We start from the raw sequence: 27,469 nt of genomic DNA on the forward strand, positions 1-27,469 counted from the left end.
ATGCTTTGGGATTGTGTCCTTGACTTTAAGGGTTCGTGGGAGAGGCATTTGCCCTTAGTGGAGTTTGCCTATAATAACAGTTTCCAATTAAGTATTGGCATGGCACCGTTTAAGGCCTTGTATGGTCGACCGTGTAGATCCCCTGTGTGTTGGGCTGAGGTGGGTGATGCACCTATGTTGGGTCCAGAGTTAGTCCGAGAAACGACGAAGAAGGTTGCACTTATCCACAAGAGGTTGGTTACGGCCTAAAGTCCTCAAAAAAGTTATGCCGACCGTAGGAGGAGACCTTTGTCCTTTGAGGTAAGAGACCATGTATTCTTAAAAATATCACCTAGGAGAGGTTTGGAAAGAGTGGAAAGTTATCCCCTCGATTCATTGGGTCTTTTGAGATCCTTGAGCGGATTGGAGAGATAGCTTATCGTTTGGCCCTGCCACCATAACTTTCCAAGGTTCATGATATGTTTAATATTAGCATGCTTCGGAAGTATGAGCCAGATCCATCGCATGTGTTGGTTTGGACCGACTTAGAGGTAGATAAGGATGCTTCGTATGAGGAGAGACCGATGAGAGTCTTGGATACTGTAGACACCCCATTTTTTACCACTCTTACGACTTGGGCGCCACCGCTTGCACGCCCAATGATGAAGTTGCATATGCTTGTTAAGTACTCGAAGTCCTCAGCAGAATGCCACAACTTTGAGTCTCAAAACCCTACACACTTTGTGCTTTGTTTTGGACCAAAACAATAGTTTTTCAAGCCTAAAAAACCTAGGGACCTGCAGGCCCCCTAGTGTGGGCTGTCAGCCATGTGTGTGGCCTGCCGACCACTTGTGTGTTTCTGCAAATATTTATGCCAGTTGTTTCCACAGGTGCTTGCATCTGTCCACACGTGTATGTATGGATGTTTCTGTGGGAGTCACATGTTTTTCTATAAATAGAAGACCTCCCCTTTCATTTTTGAGGATTGAAAAATTTGGAGCAAAAAATATTTTCTCTCTCTTTACAATTCTCTCTTTCTCTTGCAAATTCTTAAGCTTTTGCCTATACACTCTTAACCAAACCTTGTGGTCTTTGAGCTGAGGTGCTTTTGAGCCTACTTTGAGCTCTTGAGGATGTGTAAGTGTTGATTTGTTTTTTAGAAAGGGTTCTCCTCTTCAAGAGGTATAAGTCTTAGCTTGTTTCTTTGATTTATTTGCTATTTTTCCTATTGTTTTTAGACTATTTTTGGATTGTTTAAACTCTGAACTTTTGGGCTAAAACTTGTGGTTTAAGGCCAATAATGGTGGATGGGTGGATCACCCTTCTTTGCACTTGGCTTCTTAGGCCTCTGCCCTTGTGTTTCCCACCTCTCTGTCAACTTTTTTTGAGCTTTTTTATATTGCTTTTCAGAGGTTTTTCAGTTGCTAAAACCATGTTTTAAAGTTCCAAAAATGGAGGGGTTAGCCTCCCATCCTTATGCTTTGTTTACTAGGTTAACTTGCTCCATGTTATAGCTTACTCTTTTAGCTTTTTGTACTTCATTTCCAACACTATTTTTGACTGTCTTAGGATTATTTTAGGCTGGTTGTTCCATTTATGCCTTGTAGTGCATGCTTGTAGTGTAGTAGTCCTCATAAGTTTGGAGGTTTAGGCCTTAGCCACTAACCTATTTGAGTTGATAGTGTTTATTTCTTGCATTCCATACTTGTGATCACCTCTAATCACTTCTGCAACCTCCCTCATTTCTTGGCTTTTTCTTTGTTTTGAAAGTGGTTTCAACCCAAGTGTTTGTTTAAGTATGAGATTGAGGTGTTGTGCTTAATTGTTTAATCCTTTTGGGGATTCATTACTAATGGCATAATGTCTCTCTCATGCCTAAAGCAACTATTGGTTTGATATTTCTTTCCATTAGAGGACTTAAAGATCACTATTGGACTTAATAAACTAAAGAATGGTTGGTAATTAAAATGGAGTAATAAAATTAGGACTAAAAATAATGTAAGATAATAACTTGGTTAGGGTTCAATCAGACGTTAATTGAACCCTTGAGTCTTGAGTCGTTTCATACTTGTTTGTAATTAAAATGGTTCAAGAATCATTGTCAACCACTTCCCTTGATTAATCCATGATAGGGAGGAGGTTTGAGAGTCTTTTATTGTGCATTTATTGAAATTGTACCCCTTGATTCATAGGCCATCATGTAATGAAATTGCATCGATTGATGGCTTGTGAATCAAACTTACCACTCCTTTGAGTTGTTTGATGATAAGGAGGGGTAAGTGTACAAACATCCCTTGAGAATGTCCTGTTTGTGCTCTGTTTATTCTCTGTTACAGCAGGAGGAACTAGGCTCCAGTGGACGGTTGGTCACTTTTTCCGGCTGGCATGCCAACTTTTTTGGACGGCAGGCTACCTTTTGTGGCTGGCCGGCCACTACTTCTGGCTTGCCGGCCACTTTTGTGAAACCAAGCAGTCCCTTTTTGATACATAATAGAGTTGATTCTGAGGTGAAAAACAGTGCAAATGTTCTAACTGTGCAACAGAGACATTCTGGCAGCAAAACAGTGGCTTTTTTGAGTGGATAGTAATTAGTTTATTCAGACCCTCCTGTGCGAGGACAAGCAATGTAATAATGTGTATATCTTCCAACCCCACATCTTTCTCCCTTTTATTTATTTGCTTATGATGGTTAGTTTGGAACATCACTTTTCTTTTAGCATACTCTATGTTTGTATCCACTTGTTTTGCATACATCAAGACTCATTCCATCATTCTAATAATGTATTGTCGTTTAAATACTTCTTTGAATATGTGTTTAAACTGTATGCTATCAAATTGACTCACATGTAAAAATTAGTAGCCAAGCCTATTAGTTACATATCGCATGTGTTGCATTAGTCATGTTGTATTAGTTAGAATCATGCATTTTACTAACTCTTTCATATTTTTTGGCTTGGAGTACTAGGTGAGCTTTCATTTGTTTTAGAATATTGCATTGTATGTTAATATTACCATGTCAAGCATGTTCACCATGAGGCTAAGTACTTAAATGATAAACTGTTTGAATGCCTGTGGATGAAGGCCAATTTCTTGAATTGGAAGAATTTGAGTAATGTACATATGAGATCACTTTTTCAAGTGGTACATATTCAAAACTCTTTTAAAAAACAAACATGAAATCAAATGTTCCAATTTTTGCAAATTAGTCTATACTTGTGTACGTCATATAGTAAGTTAGCCTAATAAATCGGAACAAGAGTATATAATGTAAATAAGAATCACATCATGATTAGTAGAGATCGATCTTTAATCGGCTGAGTATGAATGCTCAATTCATGACCTTCCCCTCTCGTACCTAAGTTCTCGAGCTGAGACACTCTTGGTGATGACGGATAAGTGGCATTTGACACGAGTCTCGGGTTTCTTAAATTTTCCAAAAAAATATTTAAGTAGCAACTCTGTATCTAGCAAAACAGTCTATTTTTGGCATTTTGATTCAAAATCGATTTTTCAAAAGATTTGCCGAATTTAGACTCTTTTATGTTTATCTATTTCACACTGCACTTGTGGAATCAGATTCAGAACCACGGGAGTTCGAATTGTAGGGCTTCTCGTCTTTTGAAAGGAGCACGAAAAGTCGAGCTACAGATACCCGAGATCAAGTCTTGCGAGGTAAGACAATTCCCTTGGTTAAGGTATTATGGAAATATCACGGGGTAGAGGAAGCAACTTGGGAACATGAGTTGGAAGTTCGTGAGAAGTATCCGGACTTATTTGTTGATATTTGAACATGCATCGAAATTTTGATGATGTTAATGAAATATGAATGCATTGTATATGTTTTGAGAATATGAAAACATTGTATGTGTTGTATATGTTTTGGAAGCACGGGTTTAACATAAAAACATTGTATATGTTTTGGAATTATGAATTGTGTATTCAGTATTGAAATTCGTTTATCATATTGATGGGACTGAATGACCGGAAAATGGGTCATGGTGATAGAATTGAATGAATATCATTATTGTAATTGGTTTCAACTCAATTTTCAAACTTGATTGGAATTTTGAGGACGAAATTCTTTAAGGGGAGAGATTATAGCGATTTTGGTTTGGACTCGACCCATGTTGTATGCTGGACTCGGGTTTCATGATTCTATATTGTTGTTCTCACCCTTTCCCCTTATTTCTCATTGAGTTTGAATATTAGAGTATCTCGGTTGTGTTTGGAACAGATTGGTTGCTTAATTTTAAAACTCTTGTGGCCCAAAATTTTGCTCCTCCGCTCGAACGGCACTTCTTGCACTCGAACGGGCTTTGTGAACTCTCACTACTTTTGCAGGTCTGTAAAATTATTGGGAGAGTGTATTCTACGCTCGAGCGGCATTTCCTATGCTCGAGCGGTAGGGCGCTCGAGCGGCCGTTCTTGCTCTTGAGCGTTGGTCTATTGTCTGCAAAACTTTTGAGAGTGTGCATTCTGCACTCAAGTATCACTTCTTGCGCTCGGCCGGAACAACTTATTGTGTCTGACGCTCGAGCGTCACTTCTTACGCTCGAGCGAACTGTACGTATATCAGTTTGCAGCAGCCTCCTTCTGTATTACTTTTTCATCTCTTTTCCTTCCGAAACCCTAGATCCAGAGTCTCTCTCTCTCTAAAACTCACTTTCTCTCTACATTTTCACCTAGATCTAGTGATTTCTCTACCCGTGTGCCTTTGTTTAAAAAAGTAGAGCACCTCAAGGGCAACGTTTTGATCCGAATAGAACTTGGTTTTGGCATCTTTGGAGTTCCTCCATTGTTTCCTTTGGTCTTCTAACTTGAGGTAGGGACTTTCTACACTCTCCTATGATTTTTAACTTAACTATTTGTGGCTGTGTGAATAAATCTTGGGATTTTGAGGATTTTAAACATACCTAGGGTTTTGGTTTAAAATCGAAATGGGGGTTTTCAAATGAAGGTGTTGGAAATTATTATGAGTATAGATATGAGGATGTGTTGTGTTGAATGTGTTGATTTTGGCTCATGGATTGGGTTTTGGACGAAAATAGGGTTTTGCCCTAAAATGTCTCTAATGATTATTTTGTATAAATAAATGAAATTGATATTAGAAATATGAAAGTGGATGAATGCTCATATAAATGGTGGAGTTGGATATGTATAAATTCTCACCTATGGAAATTTGGGTAATTTATCCGTTTTAGAGATTGTATATCGGTTTAATAATATATGTTTTGCGCAATCAGTGAAGGATGACTATGAATGTTGTAGAAATTGTATGAGGATTAGATGAATTGAAATTAACCTCTTTTTGGTTGTCATTGAATATGACTGTATTTTAATACATTGTATATGTATGATGTTTGGGAGGAGAAATGGGATATACTCCATATTTGGGAGAAGAAATGGGATGGACTCCATTGAATTAAGTTGGCCTGTGTGTCCAGGGTGAAAGTCCCGAAAATGTTATGTATACATGACTGTCTTTCTTGAAGCGGGAGTTTTTCTGGTCGAATCTGGATCAATTTGTGGGTGATCCCAAGGAGCCACTGAAGGTAGATGAGTGACTAGAACAGATAGTGAAACAAAAAATCTCACAAAACACTCAAATAAAAAAAAACAAAATAGAAACTTCATGCACCTTAGAAACCACTGGAAATTGGACAACATCGGAAGGCTATGCCGTTTTGTCCAAAAGAAGCAAACCGGTCGACCGGCCAAATAGGCCTAGCAAAACTTGTCTTCTTGCAAAACCGAGAAAGGGAACAAATAAAAAATTTGTAGGTGGCTCAACTAACTACTTCTGATTATCTTACAACAAAACTAATATGAAATCAAAGCAAGAAAACAAATATAAGATAGGAAGTTACAACAAAATGAAGGAATTGAAACATAATTACTTTACAACAAAACAATATGAAACAAAAGTAAGAAAATGAATTTGAAATAGAAATAAAAGAATTAAAAATTCACATTCTAAAGAAATAATGAACCTCTTGATTTTCAAACTTCCTCTTGATTACCCTCAAGTTTGTGTGAATTATGTTCGTAATCCTCAATTCAAGAGCTTGGAATTTAAGCTAAAACAATGGTTTTGAACAAGTGTATGATCATTCTTTACTCTTTTTTAACTTAGCATGACTACTCTTTCTTTGATTAAGGCTTTAGGACTTGGTTCTTAAGTGGTGTTTGCAAGGGAAGATGAGATGGTAAGTTCACTATTTTGGCAAGACAACTCTTTTGTTTTCAAGGCTTTCTTTTCTCTCAAATTCTAACTCAAATTTAGCATTCTCTCTACACTTCTCTTCTAATTCTCCTCTAAATTCAAGACTAGAGCTCTCATTATATAGACAATGCAAGTGGGCAATGGTGGAAGACAAAGTAGAGGACAAAGTGAAAGACAAAATGGAGCATTTAGGGAAGATAATGGAGCTAATGGAAGACAATGTATAATAGAGGTGGATGGTGAGTAGGGGGTGGTGAGGTATGATTAGGAAAATATATGATGAATGGGGATGGTAAGTGTGATTATGAAAGTGGATGGTGAGTGGGGATGGTGGGGTGTGATTATGAAAGTGGATGGTGAGTGGGAATTGATGGGGTATGATTATGAAAGTGGATGGTGAGTGGGGATTGATGAGGTATGATTATGAAAGTGGATGGTGAATGGAGTGAGGTGTGATTAGGATAGTGGAGATTGAAGAGACAAAATTCTTTTGGTAGTGGAGATTGGTGAATTTTGGATGAAAAATGATTTGGCCAAAAAATATGTTAAGGCTGGGATTAAAGCTCAAATTCCATCTCTCTTACTGAGGATTCTATGAGAAACACATTATGATTGTCATCATCGGATAATCAAAAGAAAGTACCCAAGTCTTAGGGTCGGTCAAAATAGGGTGTCTACACCAAGCATTGACCTAATTTGATTGTTCAGAATGTCACCTGCGTCTACAAATTAGTTCAGCTTTCCGAGCTAACTTCCGGTCCTACTCGGAAGTACGGGTTTTAGTTCAACCATAAGTGCTAACTCCTTTCCTAGCTCAGCACACCTACCGTGCTCTAGTCCTAGTCAGGCTTTAGAGAATTGTATTTCAAATTTTACCTTCCATACCTGTGTATCAAAAATGTAATTTATCATTTGAAAATGACTTCTCCCCAATCCAAGTATAGATAGAAGCAAATCGTTTAGTTGAGCAAATTGTGCTACTTTGATATTTGTATAAATTAAGTGTAGATTTTGTTAGTCTATTGAATATTAGGTTGGATTTTTTTCATGGATCTAATATTGTTTTTGTAAATAAATAGATAAAATTTGAACTACTAGTTCACAAAAATTGCTGACTAGTGAACATTCAATGCTCAAACTAGATGTCGTCCAGTTCGAGTTGAAAGACTATGTTTCTATGCAATAGGGATTGATGGCCAACTATTCCCTCCCTCACTCCCTCCCTCCTACCTTTTTTTAAATAAAAAAAAAAAAAAAGAAGCCCAAATCTATGGATGTTTGATGGGTAAACCACGTTCAATGGGTAAACCAAAAGCTATGGAAATTTCTCCCATGTTCAATGGGTAAACCAAAAGCTATGGATGTTTGCAATTCAATGCATTGGCTATGTTGAAGTCCAATTTTTATTTTTATTTTTTCCACTTTTTCTTTTTTAAATCTAGAGGTATTGGCCCAAAGCCCAAGTCCAGCCAAGCAGCCCGAATTAAGAAAAAAGCCCAAATCATTGATAGGTCCGTCAGACAAGGGGATAGTGTCACGTGACCAAAACCTGAGTAAAATCACTTTCTAGAAAGATATTTGCAGAATGCAGGGATGCCCTTAGATTTATTCACAATCAATGACAAGGATCATAATCATCATAGATAGGAGCATAGGCCTAACTAACTCAAATGACACAACCATCTGATAAACCTAATCGAATGGATGGAGTAATTGGCAAGTTCACCACTAACGCCTGACATAATCTAAGCCGCACACAGCTAGATAATCCAACGGCAAAGGATCAAAGTAACCTGGCCACTTGTCCAACGAAAGTCTGGTAGTAACTAGAGCCCTTAGATGAAGACGCCAATCCAACGGCCAAGGCCAAGACAATAACACTATAAAAGGACTAATAAGGAAAATCAAAGAAGGTAACAAAAGGGCAAAGAAAATCTTTCTTCCTAACCAAATATTATATGGCCGATCATTTTTTTGACTTGATCATCGGAGGGTCCTCCCGACTATCCCTAGTCGGGGGTGATCACTAACGAGTTAGTTTCTCTTTGCAGAGTAAAGGAAGGAGCATCCCATCTTGCTTTTTCTGTAGAGAACCTTTCTACCTTCCACAATTGGCACCATCTGTGGGAAGGACAAAAATAAGTACCCATCATTCTTTAAAAGAGATACCAAGTGATCATCAAAATGCATGGATCGAGAACATGGCCAGTCTAAACTTTGGCCATGATTCCAAGGTAGCACTCGAAGACTCAAAAAAGATAATCCCCTTGCCAGATGATGGCCACCAACAGACTCCACTCGTAAATTGGTTGGTGGCACAAGTTGAAGCCCTCAAAGAAAAACTACGCTTAGCTAAAAGTAAACCTGACACCCGAATAAAAACTGTCGATAATCGTAAGAAGATCGGTCCTCATGGAACCGCCAGCCAAACAGGCAGTAGCCACCCTGATTGGACGTAGAGAAAATGCCAGGTCACCAGAAGAGAGGACTCATAGGATTAATAGAAGAATGATTTGAGGAGCTGGCTTGATGGACGAATAGGGGGCAATCCTAAACCCGTTCGAAAAAAGCTCTTCATAGAAGAACTGGCTTCGCCATTCTCTCGAGCAATAGAATATGCCCACCTACCGAAGAGGTTTACCCCACCAAAATTCAACCTATACGATGGTTGTGGGAGCCAAATAATGGGGGTCGTAAATAGGCCGAGTACATGAACTTGGGGAACTGGGATGTATATATAGTATTCGGCTTCATCCCACATCCAAATCCTACCCTATTCAGTCAAATAGCCGAATAGGGCAAGGGCCGAGTAAAAAGCAATTTACTACAAAGGAAGCCGAATGACGAACAGAAAGTGGGCCTAATCCCGAGGCCCAAGAGAGAAAGGATATAGATAGAAGAATATCAGCCAGTAAAAGGCAGGTAAGAACTATTGTGCTTAATTTAGAATACAAGTAAACTTGAGTGTAAAGACTGACTTGCCTGTCGGAGTGCTAATTTCGGCACTCCCGGTCGGAGTGTTTGTTCCCTTTCAGGTGACTAGAAGAGGATCACTAGCATCTCCCAAGATCAAAAGAGTATTTCCAAAACCACTAACCCATAATTGGCGTCGTCTGTGGGAATACTCAAACACATCCATGGCGAGCGTAACGGAAGACCCTCCGATAGTCACTGATGAAACCACGCAGAGAGACGACCTCACTCCATCAACCATGCTTGGACCGAAGACCATCCCCACAAGACGCGCTTTGAACTTTGCCTAACCCTCGACTCCAATGCAAGCGATCATGGAATAAGCAAAGCAAAACGAACAAAGGTTGGAGAACATGATCGCAGAGAACGAACGTCTCCGTCAGGATTTGGCCTTGGAGGTGGCAAAGTCCAAACAAGCTGCACACTAAGGCCCAGAATGACCTGTGAGGGCAGGTGGTCGACGATCTTGAGCCTGACAACAAGATACTGATAGCAACTCTGACTCATTATCCTCGGAGCCCAAGAAGAAGGGACGATCTGAAACTTCCAGTTCTTCTGAAGAGAGTCCCCGTATAAGGCATAAGCGAAGAAAAAACAATTCGGATGAAGATCAACACGATCCTTTTGTACGACGGATTGCAAAGGCAATGCTACCCAAGAAATTCAAAGCACCGTCATACACCTTGTATGACGGTAAATCAGACCCCACCGATCACATCCGCCATTACAAGCAAGCCATGACACTGCACGCAGATGATGAGGCTTTGATGTGCAGAATATTTCTGAGCAGTCTGGGACCACTAGCTGTTAGGTGGTATTACAAACTGGAGCCGGCTTCGATTAGAAGTTTCCCCCAACTCCAAAAATCCTTCAGGGCAAGGTTTATCACTAACGAGGTCCAGCCAAAGCAAGTTGATTCCCTCTGGGCAATGCAGATTCAACTGGGGGAAACCCTTCGTGCCTACTCGGCGCGGTACTGGGAATATTTCAATATGGTAGACGATGCTTGCAATGACTCCATGGCCATCACCGCCTTCAAGATGGGGCTGCATCTCGACAATGCCCCCCGCAGCTCTTTGACCAGACGGCCCCCCAAAACAGTTTGGTCGTTGATAAAGAAAGTTGAAGAATACTGTAAAGTGGAAGATGATGCCTTGAGAGTTAAAGCCGGTAATGTAAACAACAAGACGGCTCCTGCTGAAATTGCTCTGCCGTTAAATTCTATAGCACCTCAGAGCCCTGAACCACGGCATCAGGCGAAACGAGATAAGAGACGGGATTCCCGCCGATCAAGCGACCAATGCTCCCACCGAGAAAATGAACAGCTGCAAGTTGACAGCAGGCGCACGAGGCGCGCCGACAAAAAATATACAGAGTTGACTGAGCCGATCAGTGCGGTTATGTCCAAAATCCAACACCTTCCGTTCTTCAAATGGCCGTCGACAATGGTGGGATCACCCGACACGAGAAGATGGGATAGACTATGTGAGTACCACAAGGGCCATGGCCATGATACTGATAGTTATTATGCACTGAAGGACTCCTGGAGGAATTGGTACAAGATGGCCGGCTACAATCGTACGTCCGAAAAGGAAACCCAACCAAAGCAATAGCCTTGAGACAGGATTCACCCCCGCTCGGCGTGATCCACATGATATACAGCCTGGCAATGTCATCGGCGGTGCATGCGATTCAATCGAAGTCTAACCCTCAAGACCAACTCACTCCGGCTAAACGGCCCCATGAAGCCGAGGTTATTACTTTTGATGATTCGGATTTGGCCGGAATAACACTGCCCCACATTGATCCTTTGATAATTGAGTTACGTGTAAACCGATTCACAGTTGAGCGCGTACTCATTGATCTAGGGAGCACATCGGAGATTATGTACTATAAGACATTTACCAAACTCGGCTTCTCCAAATCGGATCTCTCTCCGGCCCCTTATCCACTATTCGGCTTCAATGCCAATCCAGAGTATCCGTTGGGAAAAATCAAACTACCCGTTCGAGCAGGTTCCTGAACAGTGGATGTGGAATTCTTGGTCGTCAAGCTGCCGTCGCCGTATAATCTCATCATGGGGCGATCCTGGTTGCATACTATGCAGACCGTGCCAAGCACCTATCATCAGCTGCTATGCATCCCTACAGAACGCGGTATTGAGCAAATTCGTGGCTTCCAGAAATCAGTACAAACATGTTATCTCCTTGCTGAAAAAATGCCAAAGGAACTACAGGTGAATTCCATTGAGGTGTCGGATCGAGAGAGCCTCGACGATGTTGGGCGGCTCCCAAATGAAAAAGCCACGGAAGGCTTAGACCGAGTTGAAATCGATGGAAGCCTAGACAAGTTCTTCATGGTCGGTGCCTCCCTAAATCAGGCCGACAGACAGCAACTAATCTCTTTCCTGCTCAGCAACCTCGATGTCTTTGCATGGACTCTGTATGAGATGTCGGGTATAGATCCGTCAGTTTCACAGCACCATTTGAATGTCGATCCTAAGTGCAAGCCGTTCATTCAGAAAAGCTGGCGATCAGCCGCAAAGCACACTACCGCCGTTGTTGAGGAGGTTAACAGGCTACTTGACGCCGGGGCAATTAGGGAAGTGACCTCCCCTACATGGCTCTCTAATACAGTGGTGGTGAAGAAGAAAAATGGGACTTGGAGAGTGTGCGTCGATTTCACGGACCTAAACAAAGCCTGCCCCAAGGATTGTTTTCCCCTACCCAGAATCGACCAACTTGTAGATGCGACGGCACGCCATCAACGTATGAGCTTCCTCGATGCTTACAGAGGCTACCATCAAATCGCCATGCATCCAAAGGACCTGGACAAAACTGCATTTCTCACCCCAAGAGGAACCTACTGCTACAAAGTTTTGCCTTTTGGGCGGAAGAATGCAGGAGCAACTTACCAAAGACTGGTCACCGCCATGTTCAAGGAGCAACTTGGCCACACTATGGAAGTGTACATTGACGATATGGTGGTCAAGTCCAAGGAAGAACATAATCATATAGCCGATCTAGAAAAGACATTCAACTTTCTACGCAAATATAGAATGAAGCTGAACGCTTCCAAATGTGTATTTGGGATCGGCTCTGGCAAGTTCTTAGGTTACATTATCAACCACCGAGGAATCGAGGCCAACCCAAGGCAAATCACAGCAATCTTGGAACTCGGCTCCCCTCGTTCAGTAAAAGAGGTTCAAAAGTTGATGGGGATGGCCATCGCACTCAACAGGTTCATCAGTCGGTTTACAGATCGCTGCTGACAATTCTTTCATACACTACGGCAGGGCAAGGCTTTTGAATGGTCTGCCGAATACGAAGCCACTTTCAACGAACTCAAGACCTACCTCCGCTCAGTGCCACTCTTGACAACACCCGCTGCTAGTGACCCGCTCATTTTGTATTTGGCAATTTTCGACAGGGCCGTCAGCGCCGTACTGATAAAGGAAGAGCTGGGGGAGCAACGGCCAGTGTATTATGTGAGCAAGGCAATGGTTGACGCCGAAACACGGTACCTTCTGCTGGAAAAACTCATCCTAGCCCTAGTCATGGTGGCAAAAAAACTAATGCATTACTTCCAGGGACATAGCATCGGGGTACTAATAGATTATCCCCTCCGATCAGTACTACGAAGTGCAGAAGCATCAGGATGTGTTTCAAAGTGGGCTCTTGAACTCGACCAATACGACATTTAGTTTCTACCCAGAACCTCAATCAAGGGACAGGTACTTGCCGACTTTGTTGCCGAATTCACTGGGGGTCTTGCCGATTTCAAGTCTGATGAGATTCGTCCAGAGCCCAATTGAAGAATTTATGTTGGGGACATTTGGCAGTTGTACTGTGATGGATCATCCAATCAGCGGGGCAGCGGAGCCGGAGTTGTAATCATGGCTCCCGACGGCGCAATAATTGAGCAGGCCGTCAAGCTCAGCTTCGAAGCGTCAAACAACGAAGCCGAATACGAAGCCCTTCTAGCCGGTTTGCGAAATGCACATCTTCTGGGTGCTCGGCGTTTGCTTGTATTTTGCGATTCAAAACTGGTGATCAATCAGCTAAAGGGGGAGTACGCGGCAAGAAACGACCGTATGGCGGCTTACATGAAAACGGCCAACTCCTTGCTGGCAAAATTTGACCATCATGAATTGAATCAGATAACACGTGATCAGAATACACATGCAGATGCCCTTGCTTGCCTAGCCTCCGCCATCAACTTAGAGATTAAACGAACCATCGAAGTAGGTTTCATCCCAGAGCCGAGCATTGGCCCTTTGGAGGAAGTCCAGGTCAATGTTATAGAATCTGGACTGAGTTGGATGGATCCCATTGTCGCATTCCTGTCTTCCGAACAGCTCCTAGAGGACAAGAAAGAAGCGCACAAGCTGCGAAATAAAGCCCTGCGATGCTACTTGGATCCGCAAGGAAGGCTTTATAAAAAAATCCCTCTCTGGTCCATATTTGGAATGTGTACACCCGGACAAAGTCGAAGACCTTCTGACTGAAATACATGAAGGCAGTTGTGGCGCCCATTCTGGCGGGCGGTCCTTGGCCCATCGAGCCGTGACACAGGGGTATTACTGGCCGACAATGAGAGCAGATGCCGAAGGCTACGTGAAAAAGTGTGAACAGTGCCAGAAGTTCTCTCCTTTGATCCACCTGCCTGCTGAAGAGCTGAGCTCCATAACTAGTCCTTAGTCGTTCGCCCAATGGGGACTTGACATCGTCAGACCACTGCCTCGTGCCCCGGGTAACAAGCGATTTTTGATTGTCGCGATAGATTATTTTACAAAATGGGTAGAAGTGGAGGCACTAACCCACATCCGAGATACCGACGTGAAGCGTTTTGTTTGGAGAAACATCATTACACAGTTCGGCATTTCGAGAGCACTTATCTCAGACAACGGCACCCAGTTCGATTGTGGTGTCTACCGAGAACTGTGCAGCAAGTATGGTATACGGCCTTACTTTTCTACGTCGACTTATCCACAAAGCAATGGTCAAGCTGAAGCCTCTAACAAATCCATCTTGGACGGCATCAAAAAGAGGCTGGAGAAAGCTAAAGGCAAATGGGTCGAAGAATTGTCGAATGTGTTGTGGGCTCATCGAACTACGTCGAGGTGGTCTACTAGGGAAACACCGTTTGCTCTATGCTTTGGAACCCAGGCAATTATACCCTTGGAGATTGGCCTCCCAACCTTGAAATCGACAGTTTTTTATATGGGTCAAAACGACATGATGCTAGCCTTGGATTTGGTTCTGATTGAAGAACGAAGAAACCGTGCCCTCGCATCCATGGCGCGGTATCAATAACAGCTTGCTAAGTCGTATAATCAACGAGTTCAGCTGCGCCGCTATATACCCAGGAGAGTTAGTCCTGAAGAAGGTAGTTCCAGCTGCCAAGAAACCGACTGATGGAAAATTGGGTCCGAACTGGGATGGCCCCTATCAGATTGATTCAATCGCAGGAGTAGGGGCATATCGGCTCAAAGACATGTCAGGAACGAGTCTGCCACGACCTTGGAATTCCATGCATTTACGTAAATTTTATCATTGACCCGACTTGTGGGACATGATGCTTGTTCTGAACGGTTCGCCATGTACATCTCTTTTTTTGTAATACAAAGATCCCTATTTACCCGCTACAAATTGCAGTTCAACGGTGTTCCAAAAAAGCCTCCGGATTCGGAGGGCTCTTCGTGGATATCACGATTGGCCAAACAAAGCCTCCGGATTCGGAGGCCCATCGGCGCATGACGTCTTGGGCCGAAAAAGCCTCCGGATTCGGAGCGCCCTTCGTGGATATCATGATTGGCCAAACAAAGTCTCCAGATTCGGAGCCCCATCGGCGCATGACATCTTTGGGCCGAAAAAGCCTCCGGATTCGGAGCGCCCTTCGTGGATATCACGATTGGCCAGTGTAGACACCCCATTTTTGACTGACCTTAAGACTCAGACGTCACCAGTTGAGCGTTAGGTGATGTTGCATAATATGCTCGTTCAGAAGTTTCAGAGTCGCGGCCGTGAGCCCTGCCTCCGGACTTCCGAACCCTTTTCTGTGCCTTGTCTCGGTTTGCGAGCCAGACTCGGTTTTCTCTGTTTCTTTTCCTGAGGGAAGGGAGAGGTCCCGTGGACCATCTCTCAATGTCCGTAGGCTGCATTTGGTGGCCGTAGGCCATTTTGCCCATTTCAGAGTCCGGTTCCCGGTTTTCGGAGCCGTCAGGTCGTGTGCCTCAGTTCGGGACCGCTTAACCATCTCTTATTGCTCTGATTTTTGGCATACATCTTATTTCATCCCTTTTGAGGGACACTGGGGGCTAAGAAACCCACTTCGAGGTCGAATACCATTTTCGGTGCTTAACAGCCCATTTTCGGGACCCCGAACTGCGTGTTTTGGCCCCGGAACGTTCATTTTGCAACGGTTTTCGTTCATTTTTGGCAGGTACCTCTGTTTTATCACAGGGAAGGTCACTGAAGGGTGGGAGGCCAGCAATTTTTGCAGCAACCAGTTATTTCTCTTCCGGAGCCTCCCGGCGCCCGTTTTTCGCACTTCCGGGCTAATGTTGAATACCTTGGAGCTAGTGTTGCCAACTTTCAACCACATATCTGTGATCTACACACTTGGGAGGCCCCTAAAAGTTCATGGCCGGCCATTAAGGTCACCTGACCCTTTTGACCCCTTTCTTCCGGGCTAATGTTGAACCCCTTGGACCTTTTTTCTTGAACTTTGAACCACATATCTGTGATGTACACACATGAGAGGCCCCTGAAAGTTCATGGCCGGCCATTAAGTCAACTTGACCCTTTTGACCCCCTCTTTCCGAGCCATTGTTGAACCCCTTGGGCCCACTTTCTTGGAATTTCAACTACATGGTTGTGTTGTACACACATAGGACTACCTCCCCAATAGCTGGCCGGCCAGAAAATCACCTTGACCCTTTTGACCCCTAGCCGGCCAGCTAGGGGGTGTGGCCGGCCGGCCACCTCCAGCAAAAGTGTGAGGCCGGCCTGCTTCCTTGCACTGTGCCCTTTACAGCTGTGGGGCAATATCCCCCAGATATTTTCTATATCCGGGGGATATTTTGTGGGGGAGTTTTGCCCTCCTTCTCCCCCACCTTTACACCCCATTTTGAACCCTTATAACCAGCTGGTGGCCTTCTTTGTAAGGGTTAGAAAATTTACTCTTCAAAGCTCCATAGCCAACACTATCTTCTTCCTTTTCAATTCTTCAAAAAACCCTAAGTCCCCTAACCACCATTCCTTCTACACCACCAAGCTCTACTACCACCATCTCATTTCCAGCAGCAAGGAGGGATTCTTGAAGGCTAAAGAAGCTACAAATCCATCCAAGAAGCAACAAAAGTTCGAATCTTCAAGGGTAAGTAACACTTTTACCCTTTTGACCCTTTTTCTTGATCCATTTCTAAGCCTCACTTCTTTTTGGTTTCAAGCTCCGGCCCTAACTGAAAAGGGCCATATTTTGAGCTCATATTCACTTCTCATTAAGGGCTCAACCCTATTTGAGCCCTCCATAATATACTTGCTTCATTGATCATCTTGTATGTCATGATTTTGCATGCTATCTTTGGCCCATGAGAAATCTGTTTTTCAGCATGTTATAAACTGATATGAGGCTTATTTTGAGCCCCTCTTCAACATTGGAGAAGGGCTAAACATTGTTTGGTGTCTCCATGTGTCACTTGTAGTTATATCCCTTATTTGGCCCCATTTTTGCATAAATTGGCAACCCTCTTTGCTTCTGTTTTTGGACCTTGGTCCGAACTTAAAGTGGTCTTATTTTGGCCTATACTTCATGTTTCATTCACACTTTTTTTCTGTTTGGTGAATATTTTGTATACTTCATGTTATAGCCATTGTTGAGCCTTATTTTGCATCACATTTCTATCATGTTTGTATACTGATTTTGAGGCTGCCATATACTGTGAATGTTCATATTTTTGGTCCATCTTCAGTGTTGTAGAAGGAAATTTTTCAGTTTGGGTTTTGCTTATACCACTTGCTTCATTACCCCTCTTTTGGCCCCTATTCTTGCATGCTATTTTTTCCATACCTATACTTGCTGTTTGGCCATGTTCATAACTGTGAAAGTGCATCTTTTGGGACTGTCTAGCTTCTGTCTTTGCATTGCATGTCCATATTGTGCATGTTTGGCATAGCTATAGGCCATTTCGGGTGCCTTATGTTGCATTTCGGGGCATTTCCTTGCATTTCATGTCATTTCGCTTCATTTCGGGACTGTTTTCCCCCGTATTTTGTTGCTGAAATTCCATTAGCATGCTTGCATATCATTTTTGCCATATTTCATTGCATTTCATCATTGCCTCGGTTTGCGTGCCCGTGTGCACGCATTTCGAGGCACTTCATTTTTATCCGACGGCATCCGATGTGAGTGTGGCTGAGGCTCACTCATGTTGGTATAAGCCCATTTGTCATTTCCATGCCATTTCATTGCATTTCATCATTGCCTCGGTTTGCGTGCCCGTGTGCACGCATTTCGAGGCACTTCTTTTTTATCCAACGGCATCCTATGTGAGTGTGGCTGAGGCTCACTCATGTTGGTATAAGCCCATTTGTCATTTCCATGTCATTTCATCATATTTTTGCATCGCCTCGGTTTGCGTGCCCGTGTGCACGCATTTCGAGGCACCTCATTTTCTGCTATCGGCATCCGATGTGAGTGTGGCTGAGGCTCACTCATGTTGATATAAGCCCATTTATCATTTCATCACATTTCATCATTGCCTCAGTTTGCGTGCCCGTGTGCACGCATTTCGAGGCACTTCTTTTTTATCCGACGGCATCCTATGTGAGTATGGCTGAGGCTCACTCATGTTGGTATAAGCCCATATCATGTTTCCATGTCATTTCATCGCATTTTGCCATCGCCTCGGTTTGCGTGCCCGTGTGCACGCATTTCGAGGCACCTCATTTTTATCCGACGGCATCCTATGTGAGTGTGGCTGAGGCTCACTCATGTTGGTATAAGCCCATATCATGTTTCCATGTCATTTCATCGCATTTTGCCATCGCCTCGGTTTGCGTGCCCGTGTGCACGCATTTCGAGGCACCTCATTTTTATCTGTCGGCATCCTATGTGAGTGTGGCTGAGGCTCACCCATGTTGGTATAAGCCCATATCATGTTTCCATGTCATTTCATCGCATTTTGCCATCGCCTCGGTTTGCGTGCCCGTGTGCACGCATTTCGAGGCACCTCATTTTTATCTGTCGGCATCCTATGTGAGTGTGGCTGAGGCTCACCCATGTTGGTATAAGCCCATATCATGTTTCCATGTCATTTCATCGCATTCCATCGCCTCGGTTTGCGTGCCCGTGTGCACGCATTTCAAGGCACCTCATTTTTATCTGCCGGCTTCTTATGTGAGAGTGGCTGAGGCTCTCTCATGTTAGTATAAGTCCATGTTGCATTTTCCATGTCATTTGCATTGCGTATACCATTGCCTCGGTTTGCGTGCCTGTGTGCACGCATTTCAAGGCACCTCATTTTCATAGCATTCTGTCATTTTCTCGGTTTGCGTGCCCGTGTGCACGTATTTTGAGGCATCTCATTTTCATTACATAACATCATATCATCGCCTCGGTTTGCGTGCCCGCATGCACGCATTTCGAGACACATATCATTGCCTCGGTTTGCGTGCCCGTGTGTACGCATTTCGAGACACGTATCATCGGCTCGGTTTGCGTGCCCGCGTACACACATTTCGAGACACATATCATATCGCCTCGGTTTGCGTGCCCGCGTGCACATATTTCGAGACACATCATCGCCTCGGTTTGCGTGCCCTGTGCACGTATTTCGAGGCACCTCATTTTCATAGCACATTCTGCATTTTCTCGATTTGCGTGCCTGTGTGCACGTATTTCGAGACATCTCATTTTCATTGCATTCGTGCATTTTCTCGGTTTGCGTGCCTACGTGCACGCATTTCGAGGCATTTCATTTCTATAACATTGAGTATGTTAGGATTGTATCTTAGTTGCATTTCATGCATATCATGCATATTGCATCATGTCCGGAATAGGAGTTAGCCCGGGCACGGGAAGCGAGATACATTTCGTACTCCGAGTGACGGAATGTGTCTCAATTCCCCAGTCACCGACACTCCGGATTATCCATGATGGAGTTAGGTTTTAGCTGTAGTTTCATGTGCATTCATCCTATATTGAGTTGTGCATTTCGACTCCTCGGCCATCATGCCTCGGTATGCGTGATTGGTGGCACGAGGATCGAGACATGCATATATTTGTGCAAATACATTGCTATGCCCCTTTCCTGCTCTCTGTTGCAGCAAAACCAGGAATCAGCAACTTTCCGGGACTTGGCACGCTTTTCAAAAAATAACAGGTGTAAACAGAGGCTAATTGGGGCATTCCGGTGGATTTCCGCGCAAGACAGTCCGGACATGCATCATCCACCAGAAGCAAGGCAGTCCCTGGCTTGCACGCCAGTTTATTTGCTTTCTAGTTAATTCATTAATTAATTAGAATTCTGTAATATTTTGGACTGTAATATTCTTTTATTTTGGGGACTGTAATATTCGGACTGTATTATTTATTCGGACCCTCCGAGTGAGGGCACAACTGTAATAAGTGTGCGTGAGTGTGATGTATGTCTTCCAACCCCACGTCTTTCTCCCTTTTATTTATCCGCTTATGATGGTTAGATTAGGGCATGTTTAAATTAGCATACAGTATGACAGCATGTTTGCATCATTCATCTGTTTTGCATGCACCAGGCTCGGCGCATCATACTAACTGCATTGTATTTTCAATTCCAAGTTGAATACATGTTAGTTGTAGCATTTCATATGCCATCTTAGAATAGCCGAGCCTACTATAGTTGCATTTTGTATGTGTTGCATTAAGCATTTTTGTATACTTAGGATCATGCATGATTTTTAATGTAGTTTCTGTTTTTGGCTTGGAGTACTCGGTAAGCTTTATGCTTTAGCATCCTTGCATGCGTGTGAGTGAATGCCATGATAGCATGCTTACCATGAGGCTATGTGCTTATCTGATATATCTGCCTCAATGCCTGTGAGTGAAGGTTGGGTTATCTGAATTGGAATGAATCATCAAATGTTTCAAGCCTACCTGCGGGTAGCAAACCATTTTAAAAAACAAGCATGAAATGTTTTGTTCCAATTCAGTCGATCCAGTCTATACTTGTATGCTGTAAGCATCACATAGTAACCTAGGCTAATAACCGGAATAAGAACTCACAATGTTTTCAAAAATTGATATCATGGTTAGTAGAGGCCGGTCTATGACCGGGCGAGCGGGGGTGCTCACGAAGTGACCTTCCCCAATCGTACCCAAGTTCCCGAGCCGAGGCAACTTTGGTGATGACGGACACGTGGCCTTTTGGCACCGAGTCAGGGTTTCCTAAATTTCCCAAAATAAAATATTTAGGTGGCGACTCTGTATCTGGCAAAGCAGTCCATGTTTGGCACTTCTTTCAAAAATCTGTTTTCTCAAAACGATTTGCCGGATTTGGACTCTTTGGTTCAGACTTAGAACCGTGACTATGAAAAGTCGAGTCCGAGCTGTAGCGAGGTCCCCCGCGGGCTTGTTACAGCCAGTCTCCGGATTCGGAGCCCCATTGCGCATGACGTCTTTGGACCGAAAAAGCCTCCGGATTCGGAGCCCCATTAGCGCATGACGTCTTTGGGCCGAAAAAGCCTCTGGATTTGGAGCGCCCTTCATGGATATCATGATTGGCCAGTCTCCGAATTCAGAGCCCCATCGACGCATGACGTCTTTGGGCCGAAAAGGCCTCCGGATTCGGAGTGCCCTTTGTGGATATCACGATTGGCCAAACAGTCTCCGGATTTAGAGCCCCATCGGTGCATGACGTCTTTGGGCCAAAAAAGCCTCCGGATTCGGAGCGCTCTTCGTGGACATCATGATTGGCCAGTCTCTGGATTCAGAGCCCCATCGGCGCATGACGTCTTTGGGCTGAAAAAGCCTCCGGATTCGGAGCCCCATCGGCGCGTGACGTCTTTGGGCCGAATATAATAAATTAAATACACCACTTACCACAATTTCACTTGTTTACAGTGAAGTTCAGTCCCAATTTTGCTCAAGTTCTGTTGAAGCTTTTTTATACTTACAAACTTCTTCTTCGACAACAGGTTTCCTTTTAACTCTAATACTCAAAATTACAGTTTGTTTCATGCATTGACCTATTTAACTTGTTCATAATTTCTATTTATGATGCTTCTTAATTTATGCTTTTACCAAATGTGATTACTTGCACATTCATTCTTCACAACTTCTTTTGATTATTTTGCATGCATTAAAGTCTAAGAAAAATCAAATTTTATTTTAATCGTTCATTCTAATTCTATATTTTGGCATAGCTTCCACAAATTGTTCACTATGTGCTCGCCAATATATGTAAACCACAACTTCTCATGTGTTGCCACATCTCACATGTGTAGATGCTATTAGAAAATCAAGACAATAGTGACATCTGTATTTCCAGCTACCAATACAATTTAATCTTTAATAATGACCCAAATTATCATGTTCACAAATGAAAAAAAATACACTTAACCATATAGTAATTGCCAAAAAGGTAGACGAGCTATATTATAAGGTCCCGATGTCCCACATCAGGAATGGATGGGGAGTTCCTGGGTTATAAAAGTAAAAACTCGGACCCTTATATAGCATCAAGGCCTTTTCTCGAGTGGTGAAATCCCTTACGGAACTCTCTAGTTAAGCATCCTTAGGTTGGAGTAGTTCTGGGATGGGTGACCCACTGGAAAGAACAAAACCGTGCAAGCGTAGCCCAAAACAGACAATATCGATAATATGTGAAGGGTTGGGACATTACATATATTCATAGGACATAAATTTTACAATGATTCACGATCAAAAAGTGCCAAAATATCAATAGAAGAGCACCAGGAAAAAATAAAATAAAATAAAATAAAATCATCAATTGTTTTACGATAACCATGAAATGGTTCAAAATAATGCTGGAAGAAAGAGATAATAGGGAATAAAATAATCTAGGGGGGGGGGGAACCTTTAAAAATTTGCTTAGAAAGAAAAGTTGTTAAATCCTAAAAGGTTAAAAGATTAATTACAACTATTGATCAATCACAGCTAGCAAGAGATTAACCATTTCAAACCAAAAACTACAAGTTCCAAAAACAAAAATAAAAATAAAAATCAATAAATAAACAAATAAAATACAATCCAAAAACTAATCAGACTCTTCAACTATAATTGGTCAAGTAGCAGTAAGTTGACTAAAAGACCAATAAGAAAATGCCAACATTTTAGGCCAACAACAATGCTACTCCATTTATCAATATTACTTGACAATAATGAGACCTTGAAATTATTTTCTCCAGTTTTTCTCCACAATTCCTAATATAAATCTAAGATCCAAACACAAACCTAAAAGCTATGTAGTAATGTACATAAATTCTTACTTTCCATCCAAACTTGAAATGTCAAAAAATAAAAAAAATAAAAAAAATTCATATCTCCTGGGCTAAAAGAAAATCAGTTTCAACCGCAAAGAAATATCACATTCAAGCGAAATGTTAGCCACTGAATCATTTGAGGTTATGTCTAAAACCAATAAAAAGAAGGAAAAACTCCAATCCACTCCATCGAACACCTCATACTTAATGATAGTTCCAACATTTAATTCAAAAACAAAGAGAAAAGAAACTAAACATCATTAGAACAACACCCCAAAAATTCCATATAAAAAAAATAAACAAATAAATAAAATGAAAATCCAAAAAACCATAGTAGGAGGCAAATGTTCAATCCAAATCCAAGTCCCCGTTCCTCAACCTTTTCAAGTAACCACTATTAGGCAAATGCTTGAATTCCTTTTTGACCATCAAAGCCAAGCACTCACCGCTCAGTACTCACCATTAAAGTAGTGGTATTGTTCTTTATTAGATAAATCTTAGCAACCTTCTCTCACTAGATAACTGAATTTTCTGACTTAAAATTTTGATTTGTTTATAAATTTGATGAGCTGTGTTTAAAACTTGGATTCTCTATGTTGAGTGGGGGTATTTCATCCATAATCTTGGTTTAGGGAGCTTTCAAATTTGAATACTTCAAGGGATGATAATAGCTTGTTCCCCACCTCCCCTTTATTTTCTTTACTTGATTTCAAAGCTTTGAAATTTGTGATGTTGCTAATAGTTTATGGAAATCACTTGGTGATAGGCATGTAGACAATAAGAATCATATGAGAATGCAAGAATCATATAAACTTATGTTGTGTTCTTTGAATTAATTTGTAAGAAAAATAAATTGGTTTGCCAAAGAATGTGTGCAGAAACAAAAAATGAAAAAGCTATGAAAAAAAAAAAATGCATCACCCTTTGATTGGGCGTGTTCTATTTTGTCATATATTGACATACTTGGTTTCAAATTGCCATCCAAAATTATGAGGTTTACATTTTTAAAACTCCTGTTAGTTATTTACTTGCACCAAATTGAAAACCCAAAATCAATAAAGCTTACAAATCAACAAAAAGTATAAGTAAATCACTACACTGAAAAAAATATTTTGTGCAAAAGATAGAGATCCTTTAAAAATAGAAGAGTAAAAAATAAAATCCATTAAGGAAAAAGACTGAGGTGTAAACAGAGCAAATCCAAATTTTAACCACTCAATGCTTGAAACTTTGGGCATGATGGATAATGATTTAGGCTAAAACAAGAGACACTCTTCTTATCCCTCAGAAAATTAATTAACACATTCAGCTACCAATTCCAAGACTTCACAAGTTCACACACCGTATCTTTCACAGTAGACCTATACTGTTTCATAGAAAAGAAAAAGAAAAATTATAGTACAAAAATAATATAGAAAAACAGTTGTTTTAAAGTGAAGACCCGAAAGAGAAAAAAAAATATTTACAAAATATAAATAAAAAAAGGGGACAAAATAAGGATTTATACATATTCAAAAATATATATAGGTATATTTTTCATACAATATGTTTACATACACACACACGATATAGATGTATAGATATGAAATGAATTTATTTGCTTTTCATGAATAAAACCTTCAAATGGTGGTCCAAAAACTCAATGTTAGTCAAATATATTAAAAAAAAAATTGTTTACCTTTTTGTTTATTTGTAATGCAAAATTGTGCTTCATTTCTAGGCATTAACGCTCCTTGCAACTGAAGATTCCTCTTTGCTCTTTCCTAGGCATTAAATATACCATTCTATATGTCCTCTTCAATTTCCTATTCATTCCTATGTTCCAAGAATTTATAAGGTGCTCATGTCGCTTTTAAGGTCCCAAAGATTTTAACAAAAATTTAGTTTCATTTCCCGCTTTCATAATAATCTTTATGCCAAAAAACATTTTATGTTATTTGCATGCCTATTTAATCATATATTAATTTCCACATTTGTAACTACTCATAGACAAAATTAACAACAATGGTGGAAAGAAGGAAATCGAAGTATTCGTACATATATTTTTCTCAAGAAAAGAAGGACCGTATCAATCAAAGAAGAAGAGAACTCCGAGCATTGTGAAGAAATCCATCATATCTTAATACTATTACTTATCTTTGCAAGAAAATCAGCCAAGCCAACGGACTTGTGAACCTATTTTCACACATACATCTAATGAGCCTTCAGCTTTGCATACTGTTATTCCTAATTTTGACATCAGCAATGATCTTCAATAAAACATTCAACCAACTAATTTTGATATAGGCAAAAATCTATCTACCCTATATAAAAGAAAAATACATATTCTCAATCCTTATCAAATTTCCCCTCCTTATAGTATAACTACTACATTTTGTTATAATCATTTTTTGTTCATTGAAAACTAATCGATTCAACATCTACCACAACACATGAGCCTCTAGAACAAGAATACATAGCTAAGGAACAAATTGAGATGAATCTATGCTCTGATACAGAAGGTGGTTTACTATTACCATATACTTCTCAAAATCAAAATTATCTATTTTAACGATCTTTTGTCTTCTTTTTTCCAATATGATCGCTTATTCATTCTATAACCAAAAAAAGAAAAGGAGAAAGATGCATTCCAACTGAGGCATTCACTTTGCGCACTCGAACTCCTTGCCAATTTTGCACCACAAAAAGAATAGATCTTGAGCCAAATGGATTTTGTTGCTCTGGTAGAGACATTTTTCTATCTCCAACCACTGTTCATCCCATATTATATGATTTATTTATGGGTCACTCTGTTCATTCCCTAAACTTTTTAAAATATAACAGAGCCTATAACAATTCCTTTGCTTTTACTTCATTTGGTGTTACCATCGATAAGGATTTGGCTAGGAGAAATAGAGATACCTACACATTCCGTATTCAAGGTCAAATTTATCATTTCATCAATCATCTTTACGCTTCAAATGATAAACCTTCATATTTGCAACTCTATTTTTTTTACATTGAACATGAAGTACAAAACAGATTGCAAAATTCTGACATGTTAGATCCTATAATTGTTTTTCCTCTGATTGATATCTTAGCATCAAATCCTTACTCACTTTTCTTTTGAAGTTTAAGAGATATATCCAATCTAGATACCCATCGTATAATCATTCGAGCTGATCCATGCTTAGATCCTCTAACTTACAATGCTCCAAATACTTCCCAAGTGGCTGCAATTTGAAATGAAAATGATGACAATCCATATTATGGAGAGCGTGTTATACTTGTTCACAAACATGAAGGACAAAGTCAAAGAATTCGATATTACTATGGTTGTTATGATCCCTTACGATACCTATTGTTATTTCCATTTGGAGAGCCTAGATGGCATCAAGGAATTAAGAGAAAAACACACCAGAAAAAAAAAAAAAAAAAAAAGAATGCACATGCCACCACTAGAGCTCAATCATCAATTTTGCCTCAAAATGCTACCAATGCAAATGATTTGCTTGACAATGAGGCTAAAGGTAATTATAAGCACCAAAAAAAAAAAAACCTATGTTTATATTGTTCCAAGCAATGTTTGAAAATTTTTAACATTGTTTCAGTCTTTAAAAAAAATTCAATTTCAGCTAGGGAGTTTTATGCATATGAGCTTCAAATAAGAGACAATCATCAATTAGTGCTTCTTCAATCAGGTCGACTTTTGCATCAATTTGTCGTTGATATGTATGTAAACCTTGAAACATCGCGACTTGATTATTTTCGATCAAGGAAACACCAAATAAGGATAGATTTATACCAAGGAATTGTTGATAGTGTTGTACATCGAGAATCCAAAGGTTCTCAAATTGGGCGAAGAGTAATCTTACCAAGTTCATTCATTGGTGGTCCTAGGGATCTTCGAAAACGCTACATCGATGCAATGACATTAGTTCAGTGTTTCGGCAAACTAGATATATTCTTAACTATGATTTGTAATCCAACTTGGCCTGAAATTAAAGTTGAACTACTCCCACATGAGGAAGCACACAACAGACCTAATTTACTCATTTGTATCTTTAGAAGCAAATTTGAACATTTGAAAATTGAAGTCATAAAGAACAAACTTTTTGAACCAGTTATAGCCTTTACTTATGTTATTGAGTTTCAAAAAAGAGGCCTTCCTTATGTTCATATGCTCTTGATTTTGCAACAAGAATACAAACTAAATTCTACTAAAAAATTTGATGCCTTAATATCCGCTGAATTACTAGACAAGCAAAAATATCCTCATTTATCTTCTGCAATTGTCAAGCACATGATGCATGGACCATGTGGTTCATTAAATGCAAACAATTCTTCTATGAAAAATGGATTATGCAAAAATCATTATCCAAAAAATTTTAATTCAGCAACTACCATGGTTGCTGATGCTTATCCTCTTTATAGAAGACAAAATAATGGTGAAACAGTATTGGTTCGAGGCCATATTAATGTTGAAATTTGCTCAACCATTAAAGCTGTAAAATACTTGTACAAGTATATTTACAAAGGTTATGACAAGGTAGCACTCAACATTATTGGAGCCAATGCTGTTGAAAATATTGATGAAACATCACAGTTTTAATCAGCAAAATGGATCTCTCCTCCAAAAGCGATGTGGAGAATTTATCGTTTCTCTTTTAATGAGGTCAATCTTGCAGTCATTAGTTTAGAAACATCTTGAAGGCTGCCAAACAATTGGATTCAACAATAACGTTAGCTTAAAATCCATAGCTAACAGTGAGTTCTTTTCAAGAACCACTTTGACAGATTTTTTTGCAATGAATAGATCAAACAACAAAGC

The 27,469-nt window shown here is 40.8% G+C and overlaps 1 protein-coding gene across 1 annotated transcript in view; it reads left to right on the plus strand.

The window, feature by feature from the left end:
- The window catches only part of LOC145792562 (uncharacterized), a 42,258-nt gene that overhangs the window by 13,942 nt on the left and 847 nt on the right, over positions 1 to 27,469 (plus strand). The window contains exon 3 of the mRNA XM_082873221.1: positions 26,274 to 27,243. Coding sequence (XP_082729347.1) covers positions 26,274 to 27,243 — 970 coding nt within the window. The remainder of the gene's footprint in view (positions 1 to 26,273; positions 27,244 to 27,469) is intronic.

This window comes from Camellia sinensis, chromosome 6 (assembly GCF_055761805.1).
Source record: "Camellia sinensis isolate YWXY chromosome 6, ASM5576180v1, whole genome shotgun sequence".
In the NCBI taxonomy this organism is placed as follows: domain Eukaryota; kingdom Viridiplantae; phylum Streptophyta; class Magnoliopsida; order Ericales; family Theaceae; genus Camellia; species Camellia sinensis.